The sequence below is a fragment of the Pezoporus wallicus genome, unplaced genomic scaffold, assembly GCF_028554395.1.
Source record: "Pezoporus wallicus isolate ANWC-B61680 ecotype Strahan unplaced genomic scaffold, APGP_CSIRO_Pwel_v1 contig_3573, whole genome shotgun sequence".
NCBI classification, from domain to species: Eukaryota; Metazoa; Chordata; class Aves; order Psittaciformes; family Psittacidae; genus Pezoporus; species Pezoporus wallicus.
In genome coordinates, this window is record NW_026642425.1 from 474,817 (window position 1) to 500,427 (window position 25,611).

Sequence of the window (25,611 nt, forward strand, 5' to 3'; positions counted from 1 at the left end):
TCAGCACCCCCAGAAGCACTTTGTGGCTCAAGCCAGGCAGTTCGATGTCAAGGCTGGAGTCTGGGCTCCCCGGCTCCAGTTCCTGCCCTGCTCTAAGGGCAGTTTCATATCAGGATGGATGTTCTGCTACTTAGGTCTTGGTCTTGGTCTGCTGTGGAGAAAGTTAGAATAAGGTCTGGGGTGGCCTGAACGTTGGTTTACAGCACAAGGCACACTCAGAAGCTCTAACCTTTGGTTGTTCACTGGCAACCATTGGCCAGAGAGCTTATTGCTCTGAATGATAGATAGCACAGATCAAAGGGCCAGATCCCATCTTCCCCAGTAGTAGTTCCAGCATTTTCCACCCACTGCAGCTTTGCCAGGACCGTTTGCAGGCAAGCTCTTCAATTCTGTTCAAAGACCTCACAGGTGGAAGGAACATACGACTAATGCTGGGGAATTGCTCTTGAAGGCAAGAAGCAACTTAGCCCTGAAAAGACAATATGCAAAAGATATACAAAGAGAATAAGGCCTGCGTCCCAGACAAAAAGGAAACAGCCCCAGAACATGGCATCCTCCAGGGTGTTTCCGTGCTGGAAATGTTTGTTACAGTATGTTTATCTTCCTGGAAGTCACATGGTGACTGGAAAAAAAGGTCAGTGAGATCTTAGGAGGCTGTATGACCTGGAAGAGAGATGCCAGAGCTGATCCAAAGAAACGATGAAGATTTTCACTGTATGGTGTGTTCAGGGGCAACCAAGACCTCAGGAGTCAGTTTTTGTGGAGCAAGGAAGCCCAGCACCCCCAGCAGTAGGTATTAACAGCACCCTTTGCTGCCCTCTGTCCCAGAGGCTTGCTGGAAAGAGGCAGCAGGAACATTTAGCTTTTGGGAAGACCCAGCTGGGCTTGATGCTACTGAGAAGACAGGCTGACACAGGACTCCAGCTCTGGGTGTATGATGAGATTTTCTTTCCCCAGCTAAGCCTGCCTTGTTGCAGCTCATGTTTTCACTACCCTCACCCCTCCCCAGTGGCAGCTCAGCCACTGCTCTTGCACAATCCCCCTTTTACTGCAGCCCAAGAGCATTAAACTCAAGGGAGCTGAAGCACCACCCCTGTAGCAGAGCTTCCATGCTTGCTAGTACTGGACTTCTCCAGTTCTCTCAAGGAGTATATATGCAGCAAAGTCTGTAAGCCAGGACATGGGAGACCAATGGTGCACAGACTACAGATGAGGTCAGTTGGTCCTTGATGTGTAGGACCAGATTTCCAGGCTTCAATCTGGAGAAACTCCCAATGGCTTTTCCAATGACATGGCACTGGTTGGTATGGCACAGAGCAGTCCAGACCAGCCCAACAACCTCCCCTCTCCTTGCCAAGGCAACCAGTGACACATTCAGGCAATGGTTTCTTGGAGCTACATGGGCCTCCCATGCTGTAGATGCTCTCAACCTGTGCTTAATGTAGTTCTCTTGAGCCATTACTATTATACGGGAGGAAATTAAATGATGGGATCCATTAAATCTGTTTGGCACTGCACAGCTTTGAGTTTCCCACATTCAAGAAAAGGGCAGGAAATGAGAAGCAGTCTGGAGCTGTCTGTAGCCAGTGCCTCCACAGGAGATGGAACAACTCTTACTTGGGAAGTATCGACCATAGCAGGGCTTGTGTTTTTAGGGAAACTGCTCACTTAGAAAACATTTCCAAAACCAGCAGATGACATCACACAGGCTCTCAGTTCTCTGAACAGATTTTCCCTTGTAAATAAGAGCAAATCTGGTCATTAGCACACAGTGCAAAATGCTGATATTCTGTTTTCCCACAGCGAGGCAGCCCACAGCCCAGTCAGCATCCTGAGCCAGCCAGGCTGTGGGACAGGGCTCTTCCCTCTGGCAGCACCACAGCTGAGCTGCAGGCTGATGGCTGATCCCAGTGGGACACACATGGAAAGGTGTACAGCTGCAGTGGGGATTCGTGCCTTTCTTCTGCAGCCAGAGCTGACAGAACAGAGGATAACTCATTCTGCAACTGTCCCATGGAGACTGCCAAGGCTTGCAACAGCTGCTGCAATAAACAAGATTTAATTTTGTTGAAAATACTAAGTGCAAAGAAACAAACACAGGGCTGCTTAGTCTGCAACACACTTAAGCTTTTCCTAGACAAGAGTCATCTGTCCCCCACAGAGCAATGCAGCCACTGGGTGCAACTCTTCCCTGTGACAGGAAACAAGCAAGGCTCTTGTGGGGAGATGTGCCTGGGTGACATAGAAGAAATCAGGGCAGCTTTTCAGATGAGGTGAAGGAGTTCTGCTCCTCTAGAACAGGCTTGCCTGAGCACAGCGGGCCCCTGGGTCTTACCAAGTCCCTGCAGAGCCAGAGGGACATCTTGATCTTACAAACCTTTTGCATAACTGCAGGTCCTGAAGGCACCATTTCCATGGAGCTGGTGTGATAAAGGAGAGACAGATGATCCCTGAAAGGGACATCTCTCATCACTGCACTGCGGAGAAGAGAGGGGAGAGGTCAGGATGGGCATGACAGAAACCTCCACGCACCACAGGAGGCCATGGCTGTTGTGGGACCTGCAGTCAGGCTTTCCCTTGATGTGGCTGTGCTGTGCCGCACCCCAGGGTGGTACCCAGGGTCTCCTCTCCTTCACATAATGGGAAGGGGTCCTACCAGGGCCATTGTGGAACAGGCAGGAGGCTGGGAGCAGCTAAATGCCATGGCTCTGCTCTTTCACCTCTGCCAGAGCCAAGGGCCAGGCTAGTGCCTCCAGCCTGGCTGTAGGAGAGGACAAGGCAAGTGCCCCAGTTACTGCCTCCTCCCTTCCTGTGACAGCAGGAGCAGCAAGCATCTGTGCCAGCAATCCCCTGTCCTGGAGGGGCCTTTCTCCTGGTAGGAATTGCTGGGTCCTGACCCCAGCCCTTTGCTCAGGGACAGAGGGAGCTCCTGCCTACCACAGATACAGCCCTTTGGTGCCATCCAACAGCATGCGTGGGCCACCACCTTCATCACTTCTCCACATCCCCACTTCTCACTTCTCCATCCAACATGTTTGCACATGAATCCTGCCAGTCTCCAAGAAAGAAGCTTACCAGAAGTGGCTCTGTTTATTGCCTTTTTGGAAAGGCTCACCTTTTCCTGTCTCCACAGAACTTCCAACAGTGGGTGTGGAAACAGTTTGACGTGAATTAAGTCATGATGGTGGGTGGAGAGATACAGAAAACTCTAGTGTTGCTGCTGGGACTTACCCCCAACTGTGTCTCTGGAGGAGAAAGTGGCAACCTGCGGGCCAGCACCAAAGGGCTTAAAGAGCTGCCACATGTGGTGCTATGATGCACTAGATGTGTCTGTGCTGTGGCCATCTCCACCTCGAAGTCTGAGCTAAGCCCTCCCATCCTGCAAGCTTTTGAATCCCAGCCAGTCTCCTGTAGAAATGGGACATCAGAGGTCTCCAAACCAGAGCTGTTACACAGCTCGTTTAGGTGGAGCTCTCTGCCAAGCCTCAGCCATGGGTATGTGCCAAGCTCCCCGCCAGTGCCCAGGGACACACACAAGCAGCAGCGAACAGCCCCAGGAGCCCAACAGGGCTTCCAACACCAACAAGCCTTTACAGCACTAACACAATAAACATGCTTGGGCTGGGCAGGGAAACAGTCCTGAACACGCATTTCTCTGCCTGAGCCTTTTCAAGCCTTGCTGGCTCAACAAAGAGAACAGGGAGTGACCAGACCCCTTCCCTTTCCCACCCCAGCTTTGCTGCACCCCACATTGTAAGAACATGGTGTCTCCTTCTCTGCTTCTGCCCAGAGCCTGCATGCTCAGTATGGGTTTCAGCTGTCACCCAACCAGTGACCTGCTCCCTCACCAGTGTATTTAGATGACCAGTCAGCTTGGTCCCAACATTTCTACCTTCCTCTGATTTTCTTTCTGGGACCGTGACAGCATTACACCTACCCCACCATCTGCTGCAAAAGCTCCTCTCGCTCTCCTGACCAGTTCTGATAGCTGTGAGGTGTGTTTTTAGGGTCAGTGTAGCTGTCTTGTTTCCTAAAAGAAACAGGCTACAGACGCTTGTCATTAGCATTTTGGTGTTGCCAGGGCATAGTTAAAAAAGGGATTGCTGGGGGTAAGGATATGGGATATTACCCCCCTGGGCTATGATTCCTCCTATCAACTCAGGAGGCAGCAAAGGAGAACTAAAAAAGCAGAGGTGAGGAGGGCCCCCAGAGCTGTGACAGAAGGGATGGGGGAGCACCGGCGAGTGCTGGCGCAAAGGCTGGCTGTGGGAGGGGCGCAGGGTGGCGGTGCAGCACGCCCTCGTGAGACCCCGGCCGCCACCGACAGGCATCCGTCGAGAGGAAAGACCCCATCAGCACGGGATGTGCCGCTTCCCCTGGGTACCCACCGGAGGGCTGATAAAGGACAAACCCATTCAGTGTGCCCCCAGCTACTGGCTCTGTCAGCCCCAAGGTGACAGGGGCCATGAGGTGGGGACGGGAAGGCCCCCGTAGGGTTTCCTGAGCTGGACTGGCCTCTGCCTCTTGCTGCAGCAGACAACGCCATCGTGCGGTGGTTATTACCTACTCGGTTGAAGCATCCACTCTGAGAATCGCTGCTTCCGCCCTGGAGTTAATTAGCACACCCCTCTGCCCTGTTGACATGATTCCATACTACAGGAGATCCCCTAGGTGGGTGCTGGTAACTCAGAGCCGGTATAGGTGGACCAGCGCTCCCAAACACCTTCTCGTGAGTGCTGGACAGGCTTCTGCTGTGGCGCAGGAAAGGGACTTCCTGGGAGAAGCCCAGTCCATGGAGGTACCAGGCTCCTGCAGATTCTGTACCTCGAGAGGCCATGCGGAGGAGATGATTTCAGTGCTGCTGTATCATTTTTTGCTTGTTGAGATGCAGCACATGGATGGATGCAGATAAACATCTCCACTCCGCGGCTGCTGGGACTTTCACCGCAGGACAATGGGCTGTCTGAACTGTTCAAAAAACAGCTTTCTCTGCTGGCTGTTTATGTGGCTTTTCCCCTTCTGACCCCCGTTCACTCCTCCCCTCCCTGGCTGCTCTCCCACCTTTCTTTCATAGCAACAGCACATACAAACAACTCTTCTGAGCTGTATCCGTGGGCAGGAAGGGGTAGGAGGCTGCAGTCCGGTCAGTACAGAGTGGCCTCCAAATTGGTAGGACTGAACACTGCTGCACCAAACAAGCTGTCGTGTAAGCACTGCCCCACCACCCAAACCCCGATTCAGCATCACCCTGTCAGCCCGTGTGCTTGCTTTGGAGCAAGGAGCAGTCTGGAACAGAGCAAATGCTGGAATTTATTTGAAGGGTGAGTGGGTTTTTTTCCCCATTTAAAGATCAGCAGCCTTCAAGAGAGATCATGGACTTACACACAGAGTGAGGTGGGGATAAATAGATGGGGAGAGGACTAACAGATGTACTTGTTGGCAGAATGGGGCATTGGCATCATAGAACATGGCGCAGGCACAACTGCTCTGATCAATATTAAATAGTTTGGAGAAGCAGCAGAAGCTGCCAAAAGGTGCTAAGAGGGTTTGTGTTTTTCTGTAGTGGAGACCAAGCACTGACATCCCTGCAACTGGCCTGCATAGTGAAGAGTTGGCCTCTGTCAAAGCCTCCGGGGGACACTGCTGGCTGTGTGCCCAGAGGAGCTGTGGCTGCCCCATCCCCGGCAGTGTTCAAGGCCAGGTTGGGCGGGGCTTGAAGCAACCGGCTCTAGTGGCGTCCCTGCCCATGACAGTGAGTTGGAACTGGATGAGCGTTAAAGTCCCTTCCCATCCACACGATTTTCTGATTCTATGACTCCCGGGGTGGGTGAGAGGCTGGCCGGCCCCTAACTCTATGGCGGCCCATTGGCAGTGGGGGTGACACCCGCTGTCTCGCGGGCACCTCTCCTGCTCATACCATGATCACTCCGAGGCTATCGCAGTCGAATGAGTGGTGAGTCCGGGCAAGTGACAACACGGAGGTCACTAAGACAACTGAAACGGGCGGTCAGGATGGCCGAGCGGTCTAAGGCGCTGCGTTCAGGTCGCAGTCTCCCCTGGAGGCGTGGGTTCGAATCCCACTTCTGACAGCTGCGTTTTGCACCGCCTGGTGGCACCGTTTTGGTTGAAAGGGAGGACATAAAGATGTCCCACCGCAATTAAACGGAATTAGCTAATTAACTGTAATTAAAGGTACACGTGAGATCATATCACAAAAGAGTTACCTATTGTCAGAAGTGGGATTCGAACCCACGGTTACCAGGGCAGACTGCGACCTGAACGCAGCGCCTCAGACCGCTCGGCCATCTTGACAGCAACGTCGTGCGCTGTCTCCCCCCTTCCCCGCACTATAGAACCCGCTGCCGCCGCTGCTCACGACCCGCGGGGCACCGGGCAGAGTGGATGGGGGGGCTCCCACCTCCCAGCAGAACCACTCGGGGAAGGGGCCGCAGGGGCAGGGGATGGGGTGAACGGGAGCAGCCCACGGCCCAGCCACCCGATAACACGAAGCGTCAGGCAGCATAACATGCTGGGCCATCATCAGCTGCATGACAGGAGCGTGAGGAAACACTGGAGCCTTCACACTGCACGTATGTCTACTCATATCATAGAATCACAGAACGGGTTGGGTTGGAAAGGACTTTAAAGCTCACCCAATTCCAACCCCGTCCATGGACAGGGACACCTTCCACTAGAGCAGGTTGCTCCAAGCCCCGTCCAATCTGACCTTGAACACTGCCAAGGATGGAGCAGCCACAGCTTCTCTGGGCAACTTGTGCCAGGGTTTAATCTCAATCTCCCTCCCCTCTGTCAGGTTAAAGCCATTCCCCCTTGTCCTGTCCCTACAGGCCCTTGTCCAAAGCCCCTCTCCAGGTTTCTTGTAGCCCCTTTAGGGACCGGAGCTGCTCTAAGGTCTCCTAGAGCCTTCTCCGGGCAGAGCAAGCCCAGCTCGCTCAGCCTGTTTCCAGAAGAGGGCTGCTCCAGTATCTCAAATCTCTGTGTTACTCACCTCTCTGCACACTGGCTGAAGAACTGTGATTTCGGGACAACCAGCAGTAGATGTCCCATCCCCGGCAGTGTTCAAGGCCAGGCTGGACGGGGCTTGGAGCAACCTGGTCTAGTGGAAGGTGTCCCTGCCCGTGGAGGGGGTTGGAACTGGGTGAGCTTTAAGGTCCCTTCCAACACAAACCAGTCTGGGATTCAAAGAGGAGACGTGCCAGGAGTAACAGCCCCCGGCACCGGGACACGCTGGGCCACAGAAAGGCCACAAAAGGGAGCGCAGAGAAGACCAGCCATGTACCCGGGCCAGCAAGCCCACTTCACAGGGGTTGCCGCGCGGCGCGGAGTGTTACGGCGCGCCGCCCGGGGAGGGGCGGAGGAGCCCCGGGGCCGCGCGCGGCCAGTGCCAGCGGCATGGCAGGGCTGTCCCGCAGCGGGTTCCCGCGAGTCACCGCCCTGCCAGCCCTGGACGGCGCCTTCGTGCTCTCGCCGCTCGGGGGGCTGATGTGCGCACAGGCCGTGAGTACCGCGGGGCACTGGGGCGGGTGCGCGCACGGCGACACGCGCGTGGAGGCCGATGCTTTTCTTCGTTGCCCTGGGTGGATACTGCCCGGTTTTCCTTCGGCTGCCATCTCTGCCCTGTGCTCGCTCTCTAACCCCAATTAATCTCTGATCCTCAGACACCGCGGCCCCCCTCTCTCCTCCTTCCCTCTCTAAAGCCAGAGGAAAATTCCGCTCCTTACTCTTATACGAATTGGAACTCCTCTCAACGCCGGGCAGGTCCCAGCACCCAGCTCGGTTGATCTGCGTGGGCAATCCTTGCGGGGCACAAGCCAGAGGGGCCAGAAGCCTTAGGGAGCACGGTGCCCCTACTGAGGTGGGGTGCTGTGAGTGCTCCCGGAGTTCCCCAGGGTTCTCATCCTTCCTGGGCCCTCCCAGCCCTCCAGTTGCCCTCCCCTGTGTCAGGCTTTGGTGGCTTTTCTAAAAAAAGCAGAAGGGTCTTTGTACCCTCAAATTGAGCAGCAGCAGTGTCACCTTCCCATGGCTTCAGCATTGGAGGCAGCTGCTGAATAAACTCTATTGCTGCTCCCTCCTGGGACTTTTGGGTGCCCCGTGTGCACAGGAGTGGGTGCTTAGTTGCACAAGGGTCCCAGTGTGAGCTGCCTTGCTGTGGTTGAGGTCCTGCTTACCCATCCCCTCTCCCTGGGGCACTGAGTATGCACAGCAGCTGGCATATTGCTGGCTCCCTGGCTCCAGAGTTCTACCCTGGGCATGGGCATGATTGTGACATAAGAACAAATGCTCAAGGAGGGGCATGGAAAGGACACTGTCAGGGGGAATCTTGCAGGAGCATCAGGAAAGAGAGATGGAATCAATATTAGCAGAAGGGACCCTCCAACCCCACACCTGATCCCATTACTAGGGCCATACCATTAAACATGCTTACCCAGCTCCCATCTGCTGAACCTCACTGCTCCCCAGAACCTATTTGTACAGGCTCATGTTTTCCACCCCCCTTACAGCCAGGGCAGGGCACCTTGCACATGCCACCTCCTGCTCCCAGAGCTGGACTTTTTCCTACACATTTCTCCCCTGCGCATATTTTGTGATCACAAGCATTAGAAATGGATGTGCCAGACAAGGCAGCATTGTCACAGCAGTGAGCACCAGGGCAGTGCCCTGAGGCAGGACAAAGCCTCTTGTGTTTCTCCCCTGACAATAAGCCATGTGGGCTTGTGCAGGCAGTTCTGGCAGCTTCACCTGGCTCTGTCCAGCAAGATCTCAGGCTGAGAGAGCTGGGCTTGTTCAGCCTGGAAGAGAGGGCTCTGGGGAAACCTTAGAGCAGCTCCAGTACCTAAAGGGGCTACAAGAAAGCTGGAGAGGGGCTTTGGACAAGGGCCTGCAGGGACAGGACAAGGGGGAATGGCTTTAACCTGACAGAGGGGAGACTGAGATGAGCTCTTAGGCAGAAGTTCTTCCCTGTGAGGGTGCTGAGGCCCTGGCACAGGTTGCCCAGAGAAGCTGTGGCTGCCCCATCCCTGGCAGTGTTCAAGGCCAGGTTGGACAGGGCTTGGAGCAACCTGGTCTAGGGGAAAGTGTCCCTTCCCGTGGCAGGGGTTGGAACTGGAGGAGCTTTAAGGTCCCTTCCAACCCAAACCATTCTTTGAATCTGTGATCCGAACCCCAGCTGGGAACCAGAATACGTCGTGGCTGTGTTTATGGCACATCTTACCCCAGCGTTGCCATGGGCATCTCCCTGGCATGTTTGGTCGTGCTGGGAAACATGAAGGGTGCAGGGCTGGAGCCTCACATCTCCCCAGGAAGTGTGTGTGAAGCAATCCTGCTTTGCTCTGGTGCAGCCAGGAGGTGATGAAGGAGGGTGAAGCGGGGCCCACCAGCACCCCTCTGGGTGCCAGAGCCCTAGTTCTGCATCCCAGTGCACAGGCTGTGTTAGAAACTGCAGAAATCACAGAAAGTGCCATTTGGTTTGCAACAGCCTTTCCTTTCTAGGGCCCACTGCTGTGTGCTGGTGTCTCATCCTTTGCTTGCTCCATCATGGGTTAAAGGCTTTCTAAATAAAAAAGTACACACAAACTTGCTGCTTCAGGCAGCTTCCTGGGAAGGGGATGGTGGAGAGGGCAGCTGGGGGTAAAGCAGAGCAGCATTTCCTCCAGAGCCCAAAGATCAGGGGTGGACACAGCACAGGGCTGGGCTCTTCCATACCTGCCAGCCAAGGGCAGAGATCTGCTCCCTGTCCCACCAGCTGTGCCAGGAGGGGAGAACATGGCTCTGCAAGGCACTAACAGACTCACCTACCCAGGGTTTTATTGTGTATCACTCTGCAGGCACACGATGCTGCAATTGCTATGCAGTTAAACCTGTTGAACAGTGAAAGCTGAGCCCCAGGAGCAGCATACATGGGAGGTGCAAACCAGACCTGACTAAACCAAGCAGTGGGAGAAAGTCCAGAAGTTTCCTGCACCTGGGAGAGCTCAAGGCTGAGCCCTCACACATCCAGCTCTCATCCAGCCCACGAGCTGTCTTTAACACTGAGCCAGCCCCTGCAGAGACTGGCCCTGTGCATAGGGACTTCTTGGTGGAGCAGGGGCCTTTGGTGTTGAGGTTGCTCATGTTTCACCCCTCCTGCCTTGCAGGACATCCCTGTGCAGCTCCTGGGGCAGCAGGACCAACCATGAGCTCACCCGTGAGCGAGGAGGGTCACAGGTGAGCTCCCTGCCCTGAGCTGTCCCTCAGTCCAGCCCTGCTGTGCTGACTGTAGGGACCCAGCTGCCAGAGGTGCAGGTGAGCCAGGGTTCCTGGGCAATGCTCTGCAGGAACCATCACCTGAACTCTTCCCTCTTTCACCTCACAGGTGCTGGGCTTACTGGTGTGGACTCTCATCGCTGACACGACTTATTACCTCCACGCTGCCTACAGCTGGGTGATGTTTGTGTCCATCTTCTTCTGGATAGTAACAGTCCTTTTCTTCATGACTTACCTTCTACAGCTTCAGCTCAAGTTCTACGTGGTCCCCTGGTCCCTCGTGGTGCGTAGCCAAGAGGAAGCGAGTGGGGTTCCTAAATGAAAAACATACTGGGGAGATGCTGAGAGAGGAGCGAGGACTTCACTCTCTTCTGGGCTGGTGGAACAAAGCCCCCTGCACTTTGCACAATGATACTGTTTCATTCTGCCCCTCAATTGCTTAGAAAATGTTCAAAACAGGGAGGCCTGAATCAATCCAGAAAGTTACAGCCACCATGTTGCTGCTGCAGGCATGATGCCAACCAGAAATCTCTCAGCACAGTGCAGGGTGCATGTAATGAGACGTTATCTTGGTTTGTTCCCAGCATGAGGGGCTGAACCCTTTTCTTCAGCTTCTCCTGGGGATGAGGGAGGAACGTGAAACTGAGCCTTTTGCCCTCATCCTAGCACACAGACCTCACAACCTCCTCTTTGCTTTCCCCAGCTGATGATCTTCAACGCTGTGGCAACTGTCCTATACATCACCGCCTTCATAACGTGCGCGGCTGTGGTTCAGCCAACATCCTGGCGGCAGTGGGATTACAACCGAAGAGCTGCGGCATCTGTAAGTAGCAGTGGGCAGGGGAAGGCCACAGGGCTAGGTAGCCGCTGCACTCACCCATGGCCTCTGCTCCTCTTCCAGTTCTTCGCCTGCCTCACCATGGTTGCCTATGGAGCAAGTACCTTCTTCAGCTTCCGTGCCTGGAAAGGGCTTGGCAGCAATGCAGCCACCAGCCAAGTGACTGACCACGCATAAGGAGGACAGCAAAGCCCAGCCACAGGCCACTCTGGCTTGTGCCAGGCTTGGAGCTTCACATGCCAGCAGGTCTTGCTCTTGGAGCAGCGATGGTCAGTACCGGGTCACGTGGATGCTGCTCTGTGGTCTCTGATGATGCTTCCTGCTGATGCACCCATAGCAGAAACTCACTGGTGCTGTCACCGACAGCCTTGCTGGGAAAGCATGGACTTGCTGGAGGCTGAAGCTCCTGCTTGTCCTTTGAGTTCATCCTCACTGGAGCAGCTCCATGGAGGGGTCATTCCCATACTAAAATTCACTAAATCAAGCTCTGGTTCCAGATACAGTGTAAGTGATTACAATTAATGTGGTACATAAACAGTGGCAGAGCTGGAAGATGAAGCCTAAGCAAAGGAAGCAGTGTGAACTGTTCTTGTATTGATTTCTAACAATTTGAAGCACAAATTATATATAAATCTTTAACAAAGAAATCTGCTAAATAAAAAAAAATCTTTAAAATCTACTTAAATAATAAATATCTTTAAATAAAAACATCTCTAAATCCAGCACTGGAGTCTCTCAGGACATTTTCTTGTAAGAAGGTGGCAGGTACAGCACAGCATGGAGCGGGCACCAGGAATGTTAGTGCAAGAGGGGACTGCCCCTTCCTATAGCCCAGCCCGAAGGGAGGAGGAGGAAGGCCTGTGTGGTTCACCTTGCTTTGTTTCACATCCATGCACACACACATGTAGTGGGCATACAAGACCACAAAAATGTGGAAGAGGTGCCAAGGCTTGGATGCACTCCTTCGTCTAGGCTCACCACCGCTCACATGCCTGGAGCTCACAGGACCACCTATGAACCAGCAAGTCAGTTTTGCCCCTTGGTGCAGGTGGTCTTCAAATATAAAAACCATGCATGCAGCTGCTCTGGGAACATACCCCAGATCAGTGCTTGGGAGAATACGGAGCCATACTGTTCCCCTGCACTGCAGATCACAAATTCACCTTCCGCTTTCTGGGGACATGGGCTGGTGATTGTCAGAACTAGAAGTGATGCCCAGCCAAATACAGCAGCTCTTCCCTTCACACCCTCCTCGTACAGGCTAATAAAAATAGATGGAACAAGTTCAATTTATTTCCAGATCTTGCTACACTGAAAGCTGGAGCACAGTGAGCCACACTGCAAAATGCACTGCATGTGCCACACAGGAGAAAGTCTAACAGCTCCTGAACAGGGGTAGGCTCAGAAAATGTAATTGCATTAATGGAAGGTGTGAACCGAAAAGGAACTGGACAAACTGCATCAGTCCCTGATACACCAGTCTCTGCTTGGTGTTCAGTGAGTGAAATGAAGGGTCACATTTCCACAACTATATATATATATAAATTGGTAACAGTAAGAAAATTAGCCTTTGCAAGCATTATTATGACAACATTAAAACTCTTAAACATGAAGCCAGGCTTCCACACAGGTAGTTCATATATAGAGACATTTAATCTCTTTAAAAAAGCCCCTCTGCCTGACTGAAAGTACACTGAAACGGGGATGAGTAACAGGAGTGTCACAGAGGGACGAATTATCTCTGCCTGATTGAAAGCACATTGAAACAGGGATGAGTAACAGGAATGTCACAGAGGGACGAGTTATCCTGGGAACAGAGGCCCATAGGAACACAGACAGGAGAAAGCAGCACAGAGGCAGGCAGGTCTTGCAGGGATCACCAAGATACAATTCCCCATCAAAAGAATTCACCCCCAGCCATGCCTTGTGTCCTCTGAATTAAGAAGAGGCCTTGTTTAAAATACAGCAGAACTCCTAACAGAATGTAACTGCCGAGGTACTTACTCACACTGCCATTGACTGAAGTAATTAATTGAAACAACTGCAACAGAAAAAGAATGAAAATGTACTTCAATAAAAACAGTGACAGGATATTTTCAATTTTAGCTGCAAACCATTACTTTAGCTCTACAATTACAAAATATGTCAACAGGATTCCTTTAAAGTTCCAGGATTCTTCATCTGCAGAAGCAAAGTCTTGCATAAACTGTTCTAGGAGGAGGACATTGATGATTTGTTTAGTGAAGTCACCACTAGCCCACTGCTTAAATCCACACTTCGGCCTTCCTTTTCCTAGAAACATGGGAGAAAAAGAAATCTGTGACTCAGTGCTGTTTTGGAATAAGCAGTTAAAAAACTAAAATGGGCAATACACACTCTGTTGGCTGCACCAAATCAGTATAAAATTACACATTACCTGAGCATCTGAGATTGAATGTGAATCCAAACTTCAAGAAGAGGTTCTGCAGGAAGCCCTGGAGCAAGGTCACTGTTGCTCTGCTGGCCAGGGCAGAGCAGATTCTTGCTCACATCAGTCAAGAACACTCAGGCAGCACTCAGGGAACAAGGGAGATCTTGCTTCTGTGGTCTGCCTCTCAGGAGACCTCAAAGGTGCAAACCCCAGCTGAAGCTACACCTGCTGCTGAGACATGGACTACCTCTTCCTCCTCAACCTGCCCTCATTTTCATGACACTTTAAGGGGTGCAGGAGGCGTCAGAAGGCTTAACTGACAGCAACTTTGACTCTTTTGCTCCTTTGTCAAATGTGGCTTGACATGTAGTGTGACTGGAGAGCCTTTACATGTATTGCATTTCCCTAGGAAAAAGCTTATCCCAAAATCTTAATACTTTTGTTTTGTTTGTTTCTCCAGCCTGGACAGAAAGGAAGAGAAATACAAATGGAATAAGCTTAAAAAACTAAGTTTGGATGAGTGGGGAGTGGGAAGAAGAGAAAAAAGTATGGATGGTCAAGGTGGGAGCTCTTGAGGTCACCTGGTCCAAACCCTCTGCTCAAGCAGGGCCACGCAGGACCATGTCCAAACTGCTTTTGAGTATCTCCAAGAATGGAGACTCCACAGTCTCCCTGGGCAACCTCTGTCAGTGCTCGGTCACCCTCACAGTGAGAAAGTGTCTCCTGAAATTCAGTTGGAAATCAATGTTCAAAGATGTACAAAGAATGTGTTTCTGAAGAACTGCTCCACATACCAGCTTCGTTCATGTTTTCTAGAAATCATTAAAAGTGCGGTTTGTGTTTAAACAGCCACTCAGTGAAGTTCTTTTCCTTTTGACCCTGATACAGCCTTTGAATAAATGCTGCTGCCTACTATAGTAACATGACCTTCGGTACTCTCAGACAGAGCTACACAAAACCAACAGCCATTATACCAGTGAAAATAAACAATGTGACATACTTACAGCTCTGTAATCCAGAAACATTTCTTTGAAAGCCAGAAAGTCAATAAATGTGAGAAGCATATCGAATATGTCACCTGCAATTTCATCTTTGTGCTGTCTATAGAGAGAAGAATTTGGGGAATTAGAAAATTGTGTGAGATAGTTATTTTAAAATGGCTTGAGGGTAAAAGGGGATACTGGGAAGAGTAGACAATATCAAAATTTAAACAAGAATGTCTAAAATAAAGCAAAACTTTAGCCAAATATTATCTTGCAGTATTTCACATCCAAGTACATTAATACATTACATTTATCTAAATCCAAGACATAACTGTTTCACATCAGTCCCTGAAATCCAGACAAAGAAACTGACCTGTAAGTCAACGGAAGTAACACTCAACTAGCCTTTACCTAGCCCTGAACCCGCCAGACAGCACCTTAGCTGTGGGAAAGGTTGGGGAGAGGCATAGAATCATACACATCCCTTAAGAGTGAGGGACTGTGTTGATGCTACTTGGTAGAGGACTTCTGATGAAAACATTTGGAAGAAAGCTCTTGTGCTCCCTTCTCAGCTTGTCACAGAATCCCAGACTGGTTTGTGTTGGAAGGGACCTTAAAGCTCATTCAGTTGCTCCAAGCCCCATCCAACCTGGCCTTGAACACTGCCAGGGATGGGGCAGCCACAGCTTCTCTGGGCAACCTGTGCCAGGGCCTCAGCACCCTCACAGGGAAGAACTTCTGCCTAAGAGCTCATCTCAGTCTCCCCTCTGGCAGGTTAAAGCCATTCCCCTTGTCCTGTCCCTACAGGCCCTTGTAAATATTTCAACAAGACTTTCTTAATAGTTTAAGGCTGGTTTTTTTTATTGTTTTATTGTTGTGGGTTTTTTTTTTATATTTTATTAAATTTAATTAATTTCTTTAAAAGGAGCTTTAACTTAAACAGTCTAAGTGAGTTCATAGTAATTTCTTAATGTCCTATTACAAGAAAAAAGAATCTAATATTTTAAGATATTCAGTTCTCACCTACATTTGATTCTCTTATTCAAGGGGAAAACCAGTGGTCTTACAGAAGTGATCTCTTCATGAAGCTGGTTAAACTGAAGTGACCAAATGCAATGATTAAGAAAAACCAAAGTCTTCTCTGCATATTTTGTACAAGAAATATTTCAGTAAAAGCATTTCAGCACAAGCCTCTTAAAAGACTACCAGGCTATTTAAGTGTCCCACACTATAGCTGTGATAAACAAGAGGGAACCTTTCAAGGCCTGTCTTCAAAGTGACAGTGATTATGAAAAGCCTCCAGTGTTCTCATTCTGATTTCTCTTCCTACCCCTTAAAATCTGATATATTTCAGCATGACAGTTCAGAGATTCAGAGTAGCAGGACATGCTAAAGGCAAGAAAAGTGGTCAGTCATTGCCTGCATGAATACTTGTTTTTTTAATTCATGACGAACCTCTTTCTAAAGGGAGAACTTTGAAACCACAGCTTTAATGTAGATAAAAAGAATTAAGAGTCTCATAAATCATCCCCAAATCAAAAACAAAGCAGACACTTACTGCAGTGACATTATGAAAGCAGTCATATTGAAACCAGGAATCCGTTCAAGCAACTTTTCTTCAATGTATTTCTCTACTAAACGGATCTAAAAAAAAACCAAACAAACCACCCCTATAACATCACATAACAAATTTCAGGAGCAGATTCCAAAACAGCACATCTTCCTTACAATGACACCTTACTGGCACTTTGTATTATCCTCACTGGGCAAACAACTGGAGATTCCTTGGCTGGGAATTGCTAGACCACCACCGAGGCAGAGCTGAACATTTTTTCTGGTAATATTGCTGACAACAAATGCTATATGTACCAGCAACAAATTATTTTTAACTCATTGGATAGTACTGAATAGTAGGCTGCTATAATTTCATAATTATGCTTGGCATGAAGAATGCAACTGAAGTGTCCAGTACATGAAATACTGCTACTGGAAAAGAACAAACTTTGTTATGCACACAGTACATACTACAGCAACAGGCTAGATTTCTATTTAGGAGAGTTATACGACTTCTAAAACATCTATAGAAATTTTCAGGTGAAAAAAAGGGCAAGGAACCAGGCCTCCAGAAAACATATTGCTTGTAGATCATGACTGTGTCAGAAGGAGACAGCAGGCAGCATGTTGGCTCTGCTCCATATAAAACCAGTAGTTCATAAAGAGGGAAATACAGGAACTGACACTGGCCTCAAGAAAAGTAAAAAATAATACATGCAAAAAATAGGAAAATAGTATCTTACATATTCATTAAAAATACAAGTATAGATGAGCTTATTTTCTTCTGAGTCATCAAATGCCTGGTAGTGCTTCTCCATAAAAGTCCTCTGCATTAGCTGGAAATCGTCATCTGGGCCACAACAAAAATGCATCACACAGTTAGTTCAGTCATTCTTTCTGAACACAAACCCCATATTCACTAGTCCTCTGCTCCCTTGTTGTACCCACAGAGCCCAGCACACGTGCGGGGTCCGGCACACCAGTCCTACAGCTGCTACTGAGCCACCACTGCTGACCCATCTGTGAGAAGACACGAGACTGCTGGTGGAGAGCAGCGCTGCTCCAGCTAGAGAGCGGCGTCAACAGGACAGCAGCACATCTGTGTTCTGACAGCATTCAGAATGGAATGGGACCAACACATCCACCTAACAAGGTCTATAATTACTTCTCAGAAGTTTCACTTACATTTAGTATTAGCAAAGATGTGCTCCTACTCTATGCTTCATTAATAAGGTTATTTATTCTAAACACCTTCTTGTTCAGGTGCTCAAGTCAGCAAAACATATGTATTTTTTAATAAAATTACTAAAATTCTTCACTACAAGATCTCAAAATTCTTTTTTTCTTGAATTAAAAATATTTATGGAATTCCCAGATTCATTTTTGATTGCTAGGGAATTCTCTTCCAGTTGTAGAAGGAAGCAAGAATAAAAATTAATGTTGTAGGTGACCACCAAATTCAATAGAACAGATATAAGTGTAAAGTTTACTTACAGAATCATACAACGGTTAGGGTTAGAAAGGACCTTAAGATAATCTAGTTCCAACCCCCCTGCCATGGGAAAGGACACCTCACACTAAACCATGCCACTCAATGGCATCCACCCTGGCCCTGAATACTGCCAGGGATGGAGCATTCACAACTTCTTTGGGCAACCCATTCCAGTGTCTCACCACACTCACAGTAAAGAATTTCCTCCTTATATCTAACCTGAACATCCCCTGATTAAGTTTAAACCCATTACCCCTTGTCCTGTCGCTACAGTCCCTGATGAAGAGTCCCTCCCTAGCACCCTTACAGGCCCCCTTTGGATACTGGAAGGCTGCTATGAGGTCTCCACGCAGCCTTCTCTTCTCCAGGCTGAACAGCCCCAACTTTCTAAGCCTATCTTCATACAGGAGGTGCTCCAGTCCCCTGATCATCCTCGTGGCCCTCCTCTGAACTTGCTCCATGTCCTTTTTATGTTGAGGACACCAGAACTGTACGTAATACTCCAGGTGAGGTCTCACAAGAGCAGAGTAGAGGGGCAGGATCACCTCCTTCGACCTGCTGGTCATGCTCCTTTTGATGCAGCCCAGGATGCAGTTGGCTTTCTGGGCTGAGTGCACACTGAAGCTGGCTCATGTTCATTTTCTCATTGACCAACACCCCCAAGTCCTTCTCTGCAGGGCTGCTCTGAATCTCTTCTCTGCCCAACCTGTAGCTGTGCCTGGGGTTGCTCTGACCCAGGTGTAGGACCTTGCATTTGTCATGGTTAAACCTCGTAAGGGTGGATCAGCCCACCTCACAAGCGTGTCAAGGTCCCTCTGGATGGCATTCCTTCCCTCCATGGTATCAACCGAACCACACAGCTTGGTGTCATCGGCAAACTTGCTGAGGGCACACTCAATCCCACTGTCCATGTCATCAAAAAAGATGTTGAACAAGATCTGTCCCAACACCGATCCCTGAGAGACACCAATCATAACTGGTCTCCAGCCAGACACTGAGCCGCTGACCACAACTCTGCATGCAGCCACCCAGCCAGTTCTTTATCCACCCAGTGGTCCATCCATCAAATCGATGTCTCTCCAGTTCAGAGACAAGGATGTCGTGCAGGACAGTACCAAACACTCTGCACAAGTCCTGGTAGATGACATCAACTGCTCTACCCCTGTCCATCAGTTCCATAGCCCCACCATAGTAGGCCACCAAATTGGTCAGGCAGGATTTCCCCTCAGTGAAGCCATGCTGGCTGTCACCAAGCACCTTGTTGTTTTTCATGTGCCTTAGCATGCCTTTCAGGAGAATCTGCTCCAAGATTTTGCCAGGCACAGAGGTGAGACTGACTGATCTGTAATTCCCTTGGTCATCCATTTTCCCCTTGTTGAAAATGGGGTTATATTTCCCTTTTTCCAGTTGTTGGGAACTTCACCTGACTGCCATGATTTTTCAAATATGATGGACAGTGGCTTAGCAACTTCATTTGCCAGCTCCTTTAGGACCTGCGGATGGATTTCATCAGGTCCCAGGCACTTGTGTACATCCAGGTTCTTCAGATGATCTTGAACCTGATTCTCTCCTACAGTGCGCCTAAGGTCTTCATTCTCACAGTCCCTGCATCTGCCTTCCAAGACTTGGGTGGTATGGTCAGAGCATTTGCCAGTGAAGACTGAGGCAAAGAAGTCATTCAGAACCTCAGCATCCTCCAAATCCAGGGTAGCCAGTTCTGCTGATTGCTTCTGGAGGGGGCCTGCGTTGTCCCTAGCCTGTCTTTTATTTGCTACATACCTACAGAAGCCTGTTATCTTTCACAGTCTTGCCAGATTTAATTCTAACTGGGCCTTCGGTTTCCTAACCTGGTCCCCAGCTTCCCAGACAATGTCCCTGTATTCCTCCCAGGCCGCCTGTCCTTGATTCCACCTTTCATAAGTTTCTTTATTCCCCTCTATGTTTCTTCAGCAGCTCCTTATGCATCCATGGAGGTCTCCTGGCCCTCCTGCTGCATTTCCTTCTAGTCAGGATGCAATGCTCCTGAGCTTGTAGCAGGTGATCCTTGAGTATCAACCAGCAGTCTTGGGCCTCTCTGCCCTCTAGGACTGTTTCCCATGGAATCTTACTAAGCAGGTTCCTGAAGAGGCCAAAGTCTGCTCTCTTGAAGTCCAGGGCAGTGAGCTTACTGCTTTAACACAGTGTTAAAACACAGCAGTCTCAGCTTGCTAAACCTTAGCATATTCAAAGTCAGTTTGTTAGCATTTCTCCAGGTTCAATCACATCACTAGGCAATTGAGGCTGCAGAATCTACCTCTCTCTGGAAAGGATGTGGTCGGAAAGCTAATGTGCTATTCTCATAAAACAGCTGGTGGCTGACTGGCACAAATTGTGTCTTGGTATCTTGTACCTCCATGCAGACTGACTTCTCAGGTAACATGACGGTTCTGAGAATTTAGCACCTAAAATTGCCTAAGCTAACATGATGAGATTGACACCATTCCATGTTCCTGCTGTGAACAGCTCCTGCCACCTTACGACTGTATGCATGCATATGTTACAGGCAACACAATCAACTTGGAAGAACAGTCTCAAAAAGAGGAAAGTGACAAGATGTGATGACACCCATCTCCAGCTATGCAGGGGTGCTGCAGAAACAGAGAAAATAAACTGTTCCCAACGTTCAGCAGAGACAGAACATGGAACATGTTAAAACTGCAGGGCAGGCACTTTATATTCCAGATTACAGCAGCAACAGCTAGGCATGACAGCAAATTGTCTGGACAAACTGTTGCAGCTTTTAAGACTATCCCAACAAACAAGGTAGGAGAGGTTTGGGAAGAGCTGAGGAAGGGAACATTGCATCTCAGCCTCTGCCATCCCCTTTAGAAGAGCGTATAAAAATCCCTGGCAGCTTTGTTTTCTATGTGAGATTTACAACTATCTTTACTGCTTATTTAAGAAGCAACATATTGTAGTTGTACAGAGAATAACTTTCAAGATTAATAAGTGCACTGTTGTGCAAACAACACACAAAAGAATTTTGCGTATATTTTTCCTATTCTACTAAGTTAGGGATCATGGGAACAAAGGAAGAAAAACTCCCATGAAGCAGGCAGGGGCTATTTTAGTTCTGTATGTCTCCTAACAGAAGAGCAGCACAATATGTGAAGCATGCATCTTGTTGTCTACAAGTACCTGCAGAGCTTACCCATTATGATATCCTCCAGATTCCCAACAATTGCATCAAACTCTGCATCAGAGAAGGAGGAGCTGAAAGCAAAGAAAGACCATACTGCATAAAGCTGTATTTCTAGCACAGCAGAAATAAAAGTTTAAAAGTTATAATTAAAAACTACTTCAGTAGCAATTAAAAAATTACTGAATAATTCCCTGGTTTCAACCTACAAAATAATCCACAGCACTGACGATAAGACTGCTTCATAGGACTCTCATCAGGCCTCTACTCTATTTCACCCAGTAAGGTGCCTAATTGAAAAAAAAAACCCATGTTGTTTCACTGGCATTACTACCAAGGTAATTCCAGTTCTGGTGCAGAAGCATGTAAAGAGTGAAATTAGAAGAAAAGAAATTAAGTGTTTTCCAGCCCAGTGTTTCCCAGCTGCTACCACAAGCTTTCCTTCTGCTGACTTCGATGTGTAAACTCTGCAAAGTGATCACAGAAGTCTAGACATTCTAGAGAATATTTTGAAATACTTGATCTTGTGGAAGCACTTAAATTCAATAGATACAGAAATACCACACAACAGAAGCAATTTAAATATTCTTCTTATGCAAGAAACATCTCTACACACTACAAGTAAATGGCCTAATCTCCTATGCTCATTCTGTAGTGAGTAAATTTAAAAACTAAACCTCATTATGGATCTGAAGTAATCCAGGGAAGAAACCTTTGGTACCAGCATTGCAGGACTCTGGATCCCTCTGCTAAATCTATTACTGCACAGCTTGTTCAGTCACAGTAAATAATCCACAGGATCTCCTTGGCATTCACAGTTCACCTTTAGTGGGGGATGAACTCTTCCTATATTCTCCAGGAGATGAAAGTCAGGGTTTTGTTTTCACACATGAGGGAAACAAGACTCATAGGACATTTGTCTTTAAGAAGAAAAATAGCTTTGATCAGTGAAAGCACCATTTAAATTAAATTAAAAGCCTCTCTCAAATTTCTCTTTGGTAAATAGAGCAGAACACTCTTTCAGGATAGGTTTTAAAAAACTCATTACAGTTACTTTTCTAGTGAAATTAATTGAATAACATTTTAACCAACTATAATGAGCCATAGGGCTCATTCTGACCAGGAAAAACAAAACTCTATTTGACTTAAAAAGGCATTTGATTACCAAGTGAAGCACCATTCCTGATCTGTTAAGCCTTGGGAGATGAGCAAAGCCAAGGCAAGAGACTGAAAAGGCTCTTTTTCCACGAGGGGGCACACCACCATCAGGAGAGGTGCTGGCACAGAACAGTGGAAACATGAGGTGCCGTGAACATCAAGTTAAGGATTCAGGCAAAAGGGCTCATCCCTTCTAGCTTACATTCAAGAAAAGGACTTTGCTACAGGTAATTTCCACTCTTTTCCCTACTCCAAATGAAAGCTACTACTAGTTATAGAGCTTAATTTAACAGCAATAGAAAATTTAAAGTATTAATTTAAATCTTGTAAGACAAATAATGGGAGTTTTATCTGTTTCAAAAAAGCAGCATTTCCATCTCTCTACACAACACATGTGCATCTGCATACGAAAGAAACACAGGCTCACCAATCTTGTGGTTTAAGCCTTACTGTGTACAACTAGGCCACCACAACCTGGGCTGTTGCAGCAGCCCCAGCATGTGGCCGTTTGTGACAGTCTGTACACTGAAAGAACAAGCAACTAGAGAGACCAAGGCACAAGCACACATCCTCTTTTGCCACAAGCCTCAGGAAAAGAGTATGTCAGCCAAATGTGGGGCAAAGCAGTGTAAAATTTTATCAGTGTAAAACTTGGTTCAGGTCATAGAATCCCAGACTGGTTTGGGTTGGAAGGCACCTTAAAGCTCATCCAGTTCCAACCTCTGCCACAGCCAGGGACACCTTCCACTAGACCAGGTTGCTCCAAGCTTCATCCACTGCCAGGGATGGGGCAGCCACAGCTTCTCTGGGCAACCTGTGCCAGCGCCTCAGCACCCTCACAGGGAAGAACATCTCATCTCAATCTCCCCTCTGTCAGGTTAAAGTCATTCCCCCTTGTCCTCTCCTTACAGGCCCTTTTCCAAAGCCCCTCTCCAGGTTTCTTGTAGGCACTGGAAACTGCTCTAAGGTCTTTCTGGAGCCTTCTCTTCTACAGGCCAAATAAACCCAGATCCCTCAGCTTGTCTCCAGAGCAGAGGTCAGCTGTAAATGGTCTCAAATGTCTAGAAGGAGCATATTTAAACACAGAGGAATAGTTTCTTAGAATCTATGACATAAGACAACATATGCTCTTGAAAAGGAGGCAGAAATTTTAAAGTGAACATAAAAAAAAAGCAGTTCAGCCTTGTAGTGCTTATTTTGATCACTCAGCCAGAAAGACCTAGTGCTATGTCCATTGCAGTTACTTTTAGTTTGACTTCAACTAAACTCTGAACTATGATATTCCCTCCTGCAGCTTGACATTCTGCGCCCTTGTTCTTCTAGAGGAAGAATCAGCAAACCAGTGGGGTGTAAATTCATTTGTGTAATTATATTCCTATGGAGAGTTTTTAACTAGTAATAAGCTTATTGAAAGTCTGACGCAGATCATAGCATACTCACATGGCTACATCAAAGGTTTCTTCATCAGAATCCTCCATTGCTCCTGCATAGCCTGGGTGGGGGAGAGACAATCTTGCTGCTGTTACCGGTTATTTCTTCTTTTCAGATAAAGCGCTAAGAAACAACATATGACTTGTCATTAATACAAATTCAATTGTTAAGTTACCAAATGCTTCCCAAAAAGCAGAACTGCAGAGGCAGAAATTTTAGAGGTAGGGCATGTTCTTCCAGTTAATGCTACTTCTTTTCTGTAGTAACCCGAGTTCTCCAGGAACTCTGTCCCCCAGAGAACAGGCTCAGAACTGCACACACCTGCAGTTAGACTCCATAAAGGGGTTTCAGGTGACCTTTACACATTTTCTCCTGAAGACCCTATGACTATTAAAGACACAAGGAAATGAAGCCAGGTAAGATGCTACTCTGATCCAGTGGGTCCTGGGGAGCTCGCAGACCAGACCTGGCCAGCGAGGGGCTGTGCCCTGGCCAGACCCTCGGCACGTGGCTGGGAGCAGCCGCTAGCCCCTCACACAGGCAGGACAGGGCACACGGCGCCCCACGACCACTGCACGCCGGCGGGCTGGCGCGGGGACACCCTGCTCTCCCCCTCCCCGCCGCTGGGTGACCCAGCGCCGAGGGCGGGAGCCAGCTCTACGGCATCACCCCATGGGACAGGAGGAAGAAAGAGCGCGGCACTCTCCTCCCCCTTCTCAGTCCTCGCTTCAGTACAGCCCCAGCCCCGTCCCCCCTGGGGCATCCCGCCTACCTCACCGTTCCTCAAGGAGGCCCCAGGGGCCGGGCTTTCCCCTTCCCTCTTGAAACGACTCCCATATGACCCGCTCCGGTCAGCTCCCCTCTCCCCGGGCCCCCGTCACCTTCCACCCGCCCCGAGTGGGGCCCGTGGCCCCAGCCATGTCCGCACCTCCCGCCGTCACAGCACCGCCATCGCCCAGCCCGGCCGTCTCCACGGAAACACTTCCTTCCGCCCCGCCCTCAGCCAATCGAAGAGCGCAGGCGGCCGCGGAGGGCCCACCCACACTTGGGGAAAGCGGTGCCCCCGTCAATGGCGGCCGTGCGGCGTTAAGAGGTGTCCGTGCGGCAAGGGAGTGCCCTAGAAACGAAAGCACGCAGAGAGCGTGCTTTCTTATGGTGCTCGCAGCTCCCCCGCCAGTGTTAAAGCGGGTTTTCTCTTAACAAAGCATGGGCCTGAGGGCAGCACTCTTAAGCCGAGGGTTCAGTATATCTGGCAGAAGGCTGTGCCCCGCGGGCTCCACCACTTCCCTGCTCTGCACGGGCCTCGGCCTTCTGCCTGAGAGCCATCTCCTTGTGCAAGAGCTGCCTGCATCACCCTCCAGCACCTTAGCAGTTAGAAGCCCGGCACTTACCAGCAGCAAAGAATTAAAGAACAGCAAATGGCTTTCACGACTTTATTGTTGAATGGATGACTTCACTACAATTTATTTCCCTTCCTGAGCACCTAGAGCCACCACCTCCCCTCCCAGTCCCAGAGCCTTTGGTTAATGCAGGGACCGAGGGGGAGAGAATGCAGCAGTGGTGGAGGATTGAGCTTTACAAAGACACTCCCATACTGAATTCCAGCAGAAAGCCAGTCGAGCGGTGCAATCTTTCCATTTGTGAAATGAACAGGACAGTTCTCTGGGACACAGCTCCCTCCTCCATCTCCACTGGCTTTCTCTGCCCAGCACCAGCTACACGGTAGACGATCTGGGGCACAATTTTCAAAGCATTCACATCTTTCCAACAAAGAACGCAGGCACTTAGTCCTGTGTCCACAGAGGCAGCAAAGCTCTTCGGTCACCTCCATTTCAAGGGGATACCAGACATCTAGAAGCCATTGTGGACCTGGGCCTTAAATGCTTAATGTCATACAGCAGTTGATCAGAATGTGGAGTCCTAGGCACTTCTGTGCTTCTGAAAAATTTACCTCAGTTAATCCTGGCCAGGGAAACCAAAGCCCTGAAGTTCCTAAAATCAATTAAGGCAGAGTTCAAAATGGGTCTGTCCCACTTCTTCCCTAAAGCACGGTTTGTCTCTTCGTACCTTAGGTATAAAAACCTATCATTGCATTTGGAAGCACTGAAAAACTTCAAGTGGTTCTGAAATCCTAACATCCTCATGGCAGTGATGGTCTCACATTTGCACATTCAGCAGTGAGGAGGGAGGTACTAAGCCATGACCGGCACTATGGATTACAGCAAACCCTTTCAAAGTACAGTCAGCAAGGAAATAAGGTCCCTGCAGCACAGATTTGCCAGTCTGACTAATCAAAACAGGCAT

At 49.1% G+C, this 25,611-nt stretch overlaps 2 protein-coding genes and 1 non-coding gene across 3 annotated transcripts; 2 read left to right on the top strand and 1 right to left on the bottom strand.

Moving 5' to 3' along the window:
- Positions 1-6,006: 6,006 nt before the first annotated feature.
- On the top strand, positions 6,007-6,089 carry TRNAL-CAG (transfer RNA leucine (anticodon CAG)). The gene has a single exon. It is a non-coding gene; the product is annotated as a tRNA-Leu (tRNA).
- A 1,272-nt stretch (positions 6,090-7,361) lies between these two features.
- On the top strand, positions 7,362-11,809 carry PLLP (plasmolipin). Its single transcript, XM_057430444.1, has 4 exons — positions 7,362-7,518; positions 10,373-10,546; positions 10,967-11,086; positions 11,165-11,809. Exons 1-4 carry the CDS (start codon positions 7,414-7,416, stop codon positions 11,276-11,278), a joined length of 513 nt encoding a protein of 170 aa, XP_057286427.1. The 5' UTR covers positions 7,362-7,413; the 3' UTR covers positions 11,279-11,809.
- A 1,277-nt stretch (positions 11,810-13,086) lies between these two features.
- Positions 13,087-24,246, bottom strand: ARL2BP (ADP ribosylation factor like GTPase 2 binding protein). The gene is made up of 7 exons (XM_057430445.1): positions 24,236-24,246; positions 23,317-23,430; positions 20,731-20,792; positions 16,792-16,898; positions 16,053-16,138; positions 14,516-14,612; positions 13,087-13,393 (listed from the first exon to the last, which is right to left on the bottom strand). Exons 2-7 carry the CDS (start codon positions 23,352-23,354, stop codon positions 13,313-13,315), a joined length of 471 nt encoding a protein of 156 aa, XP_057286428.1. The 5' UTR covers positions 23,355-23,430; positions 24,236-24,246; the 3' UTR covers positions 13,087-13,312.
- Between the last annotated feature and the right edge of the window lie 1,365 nt (positions 24,247-25,611).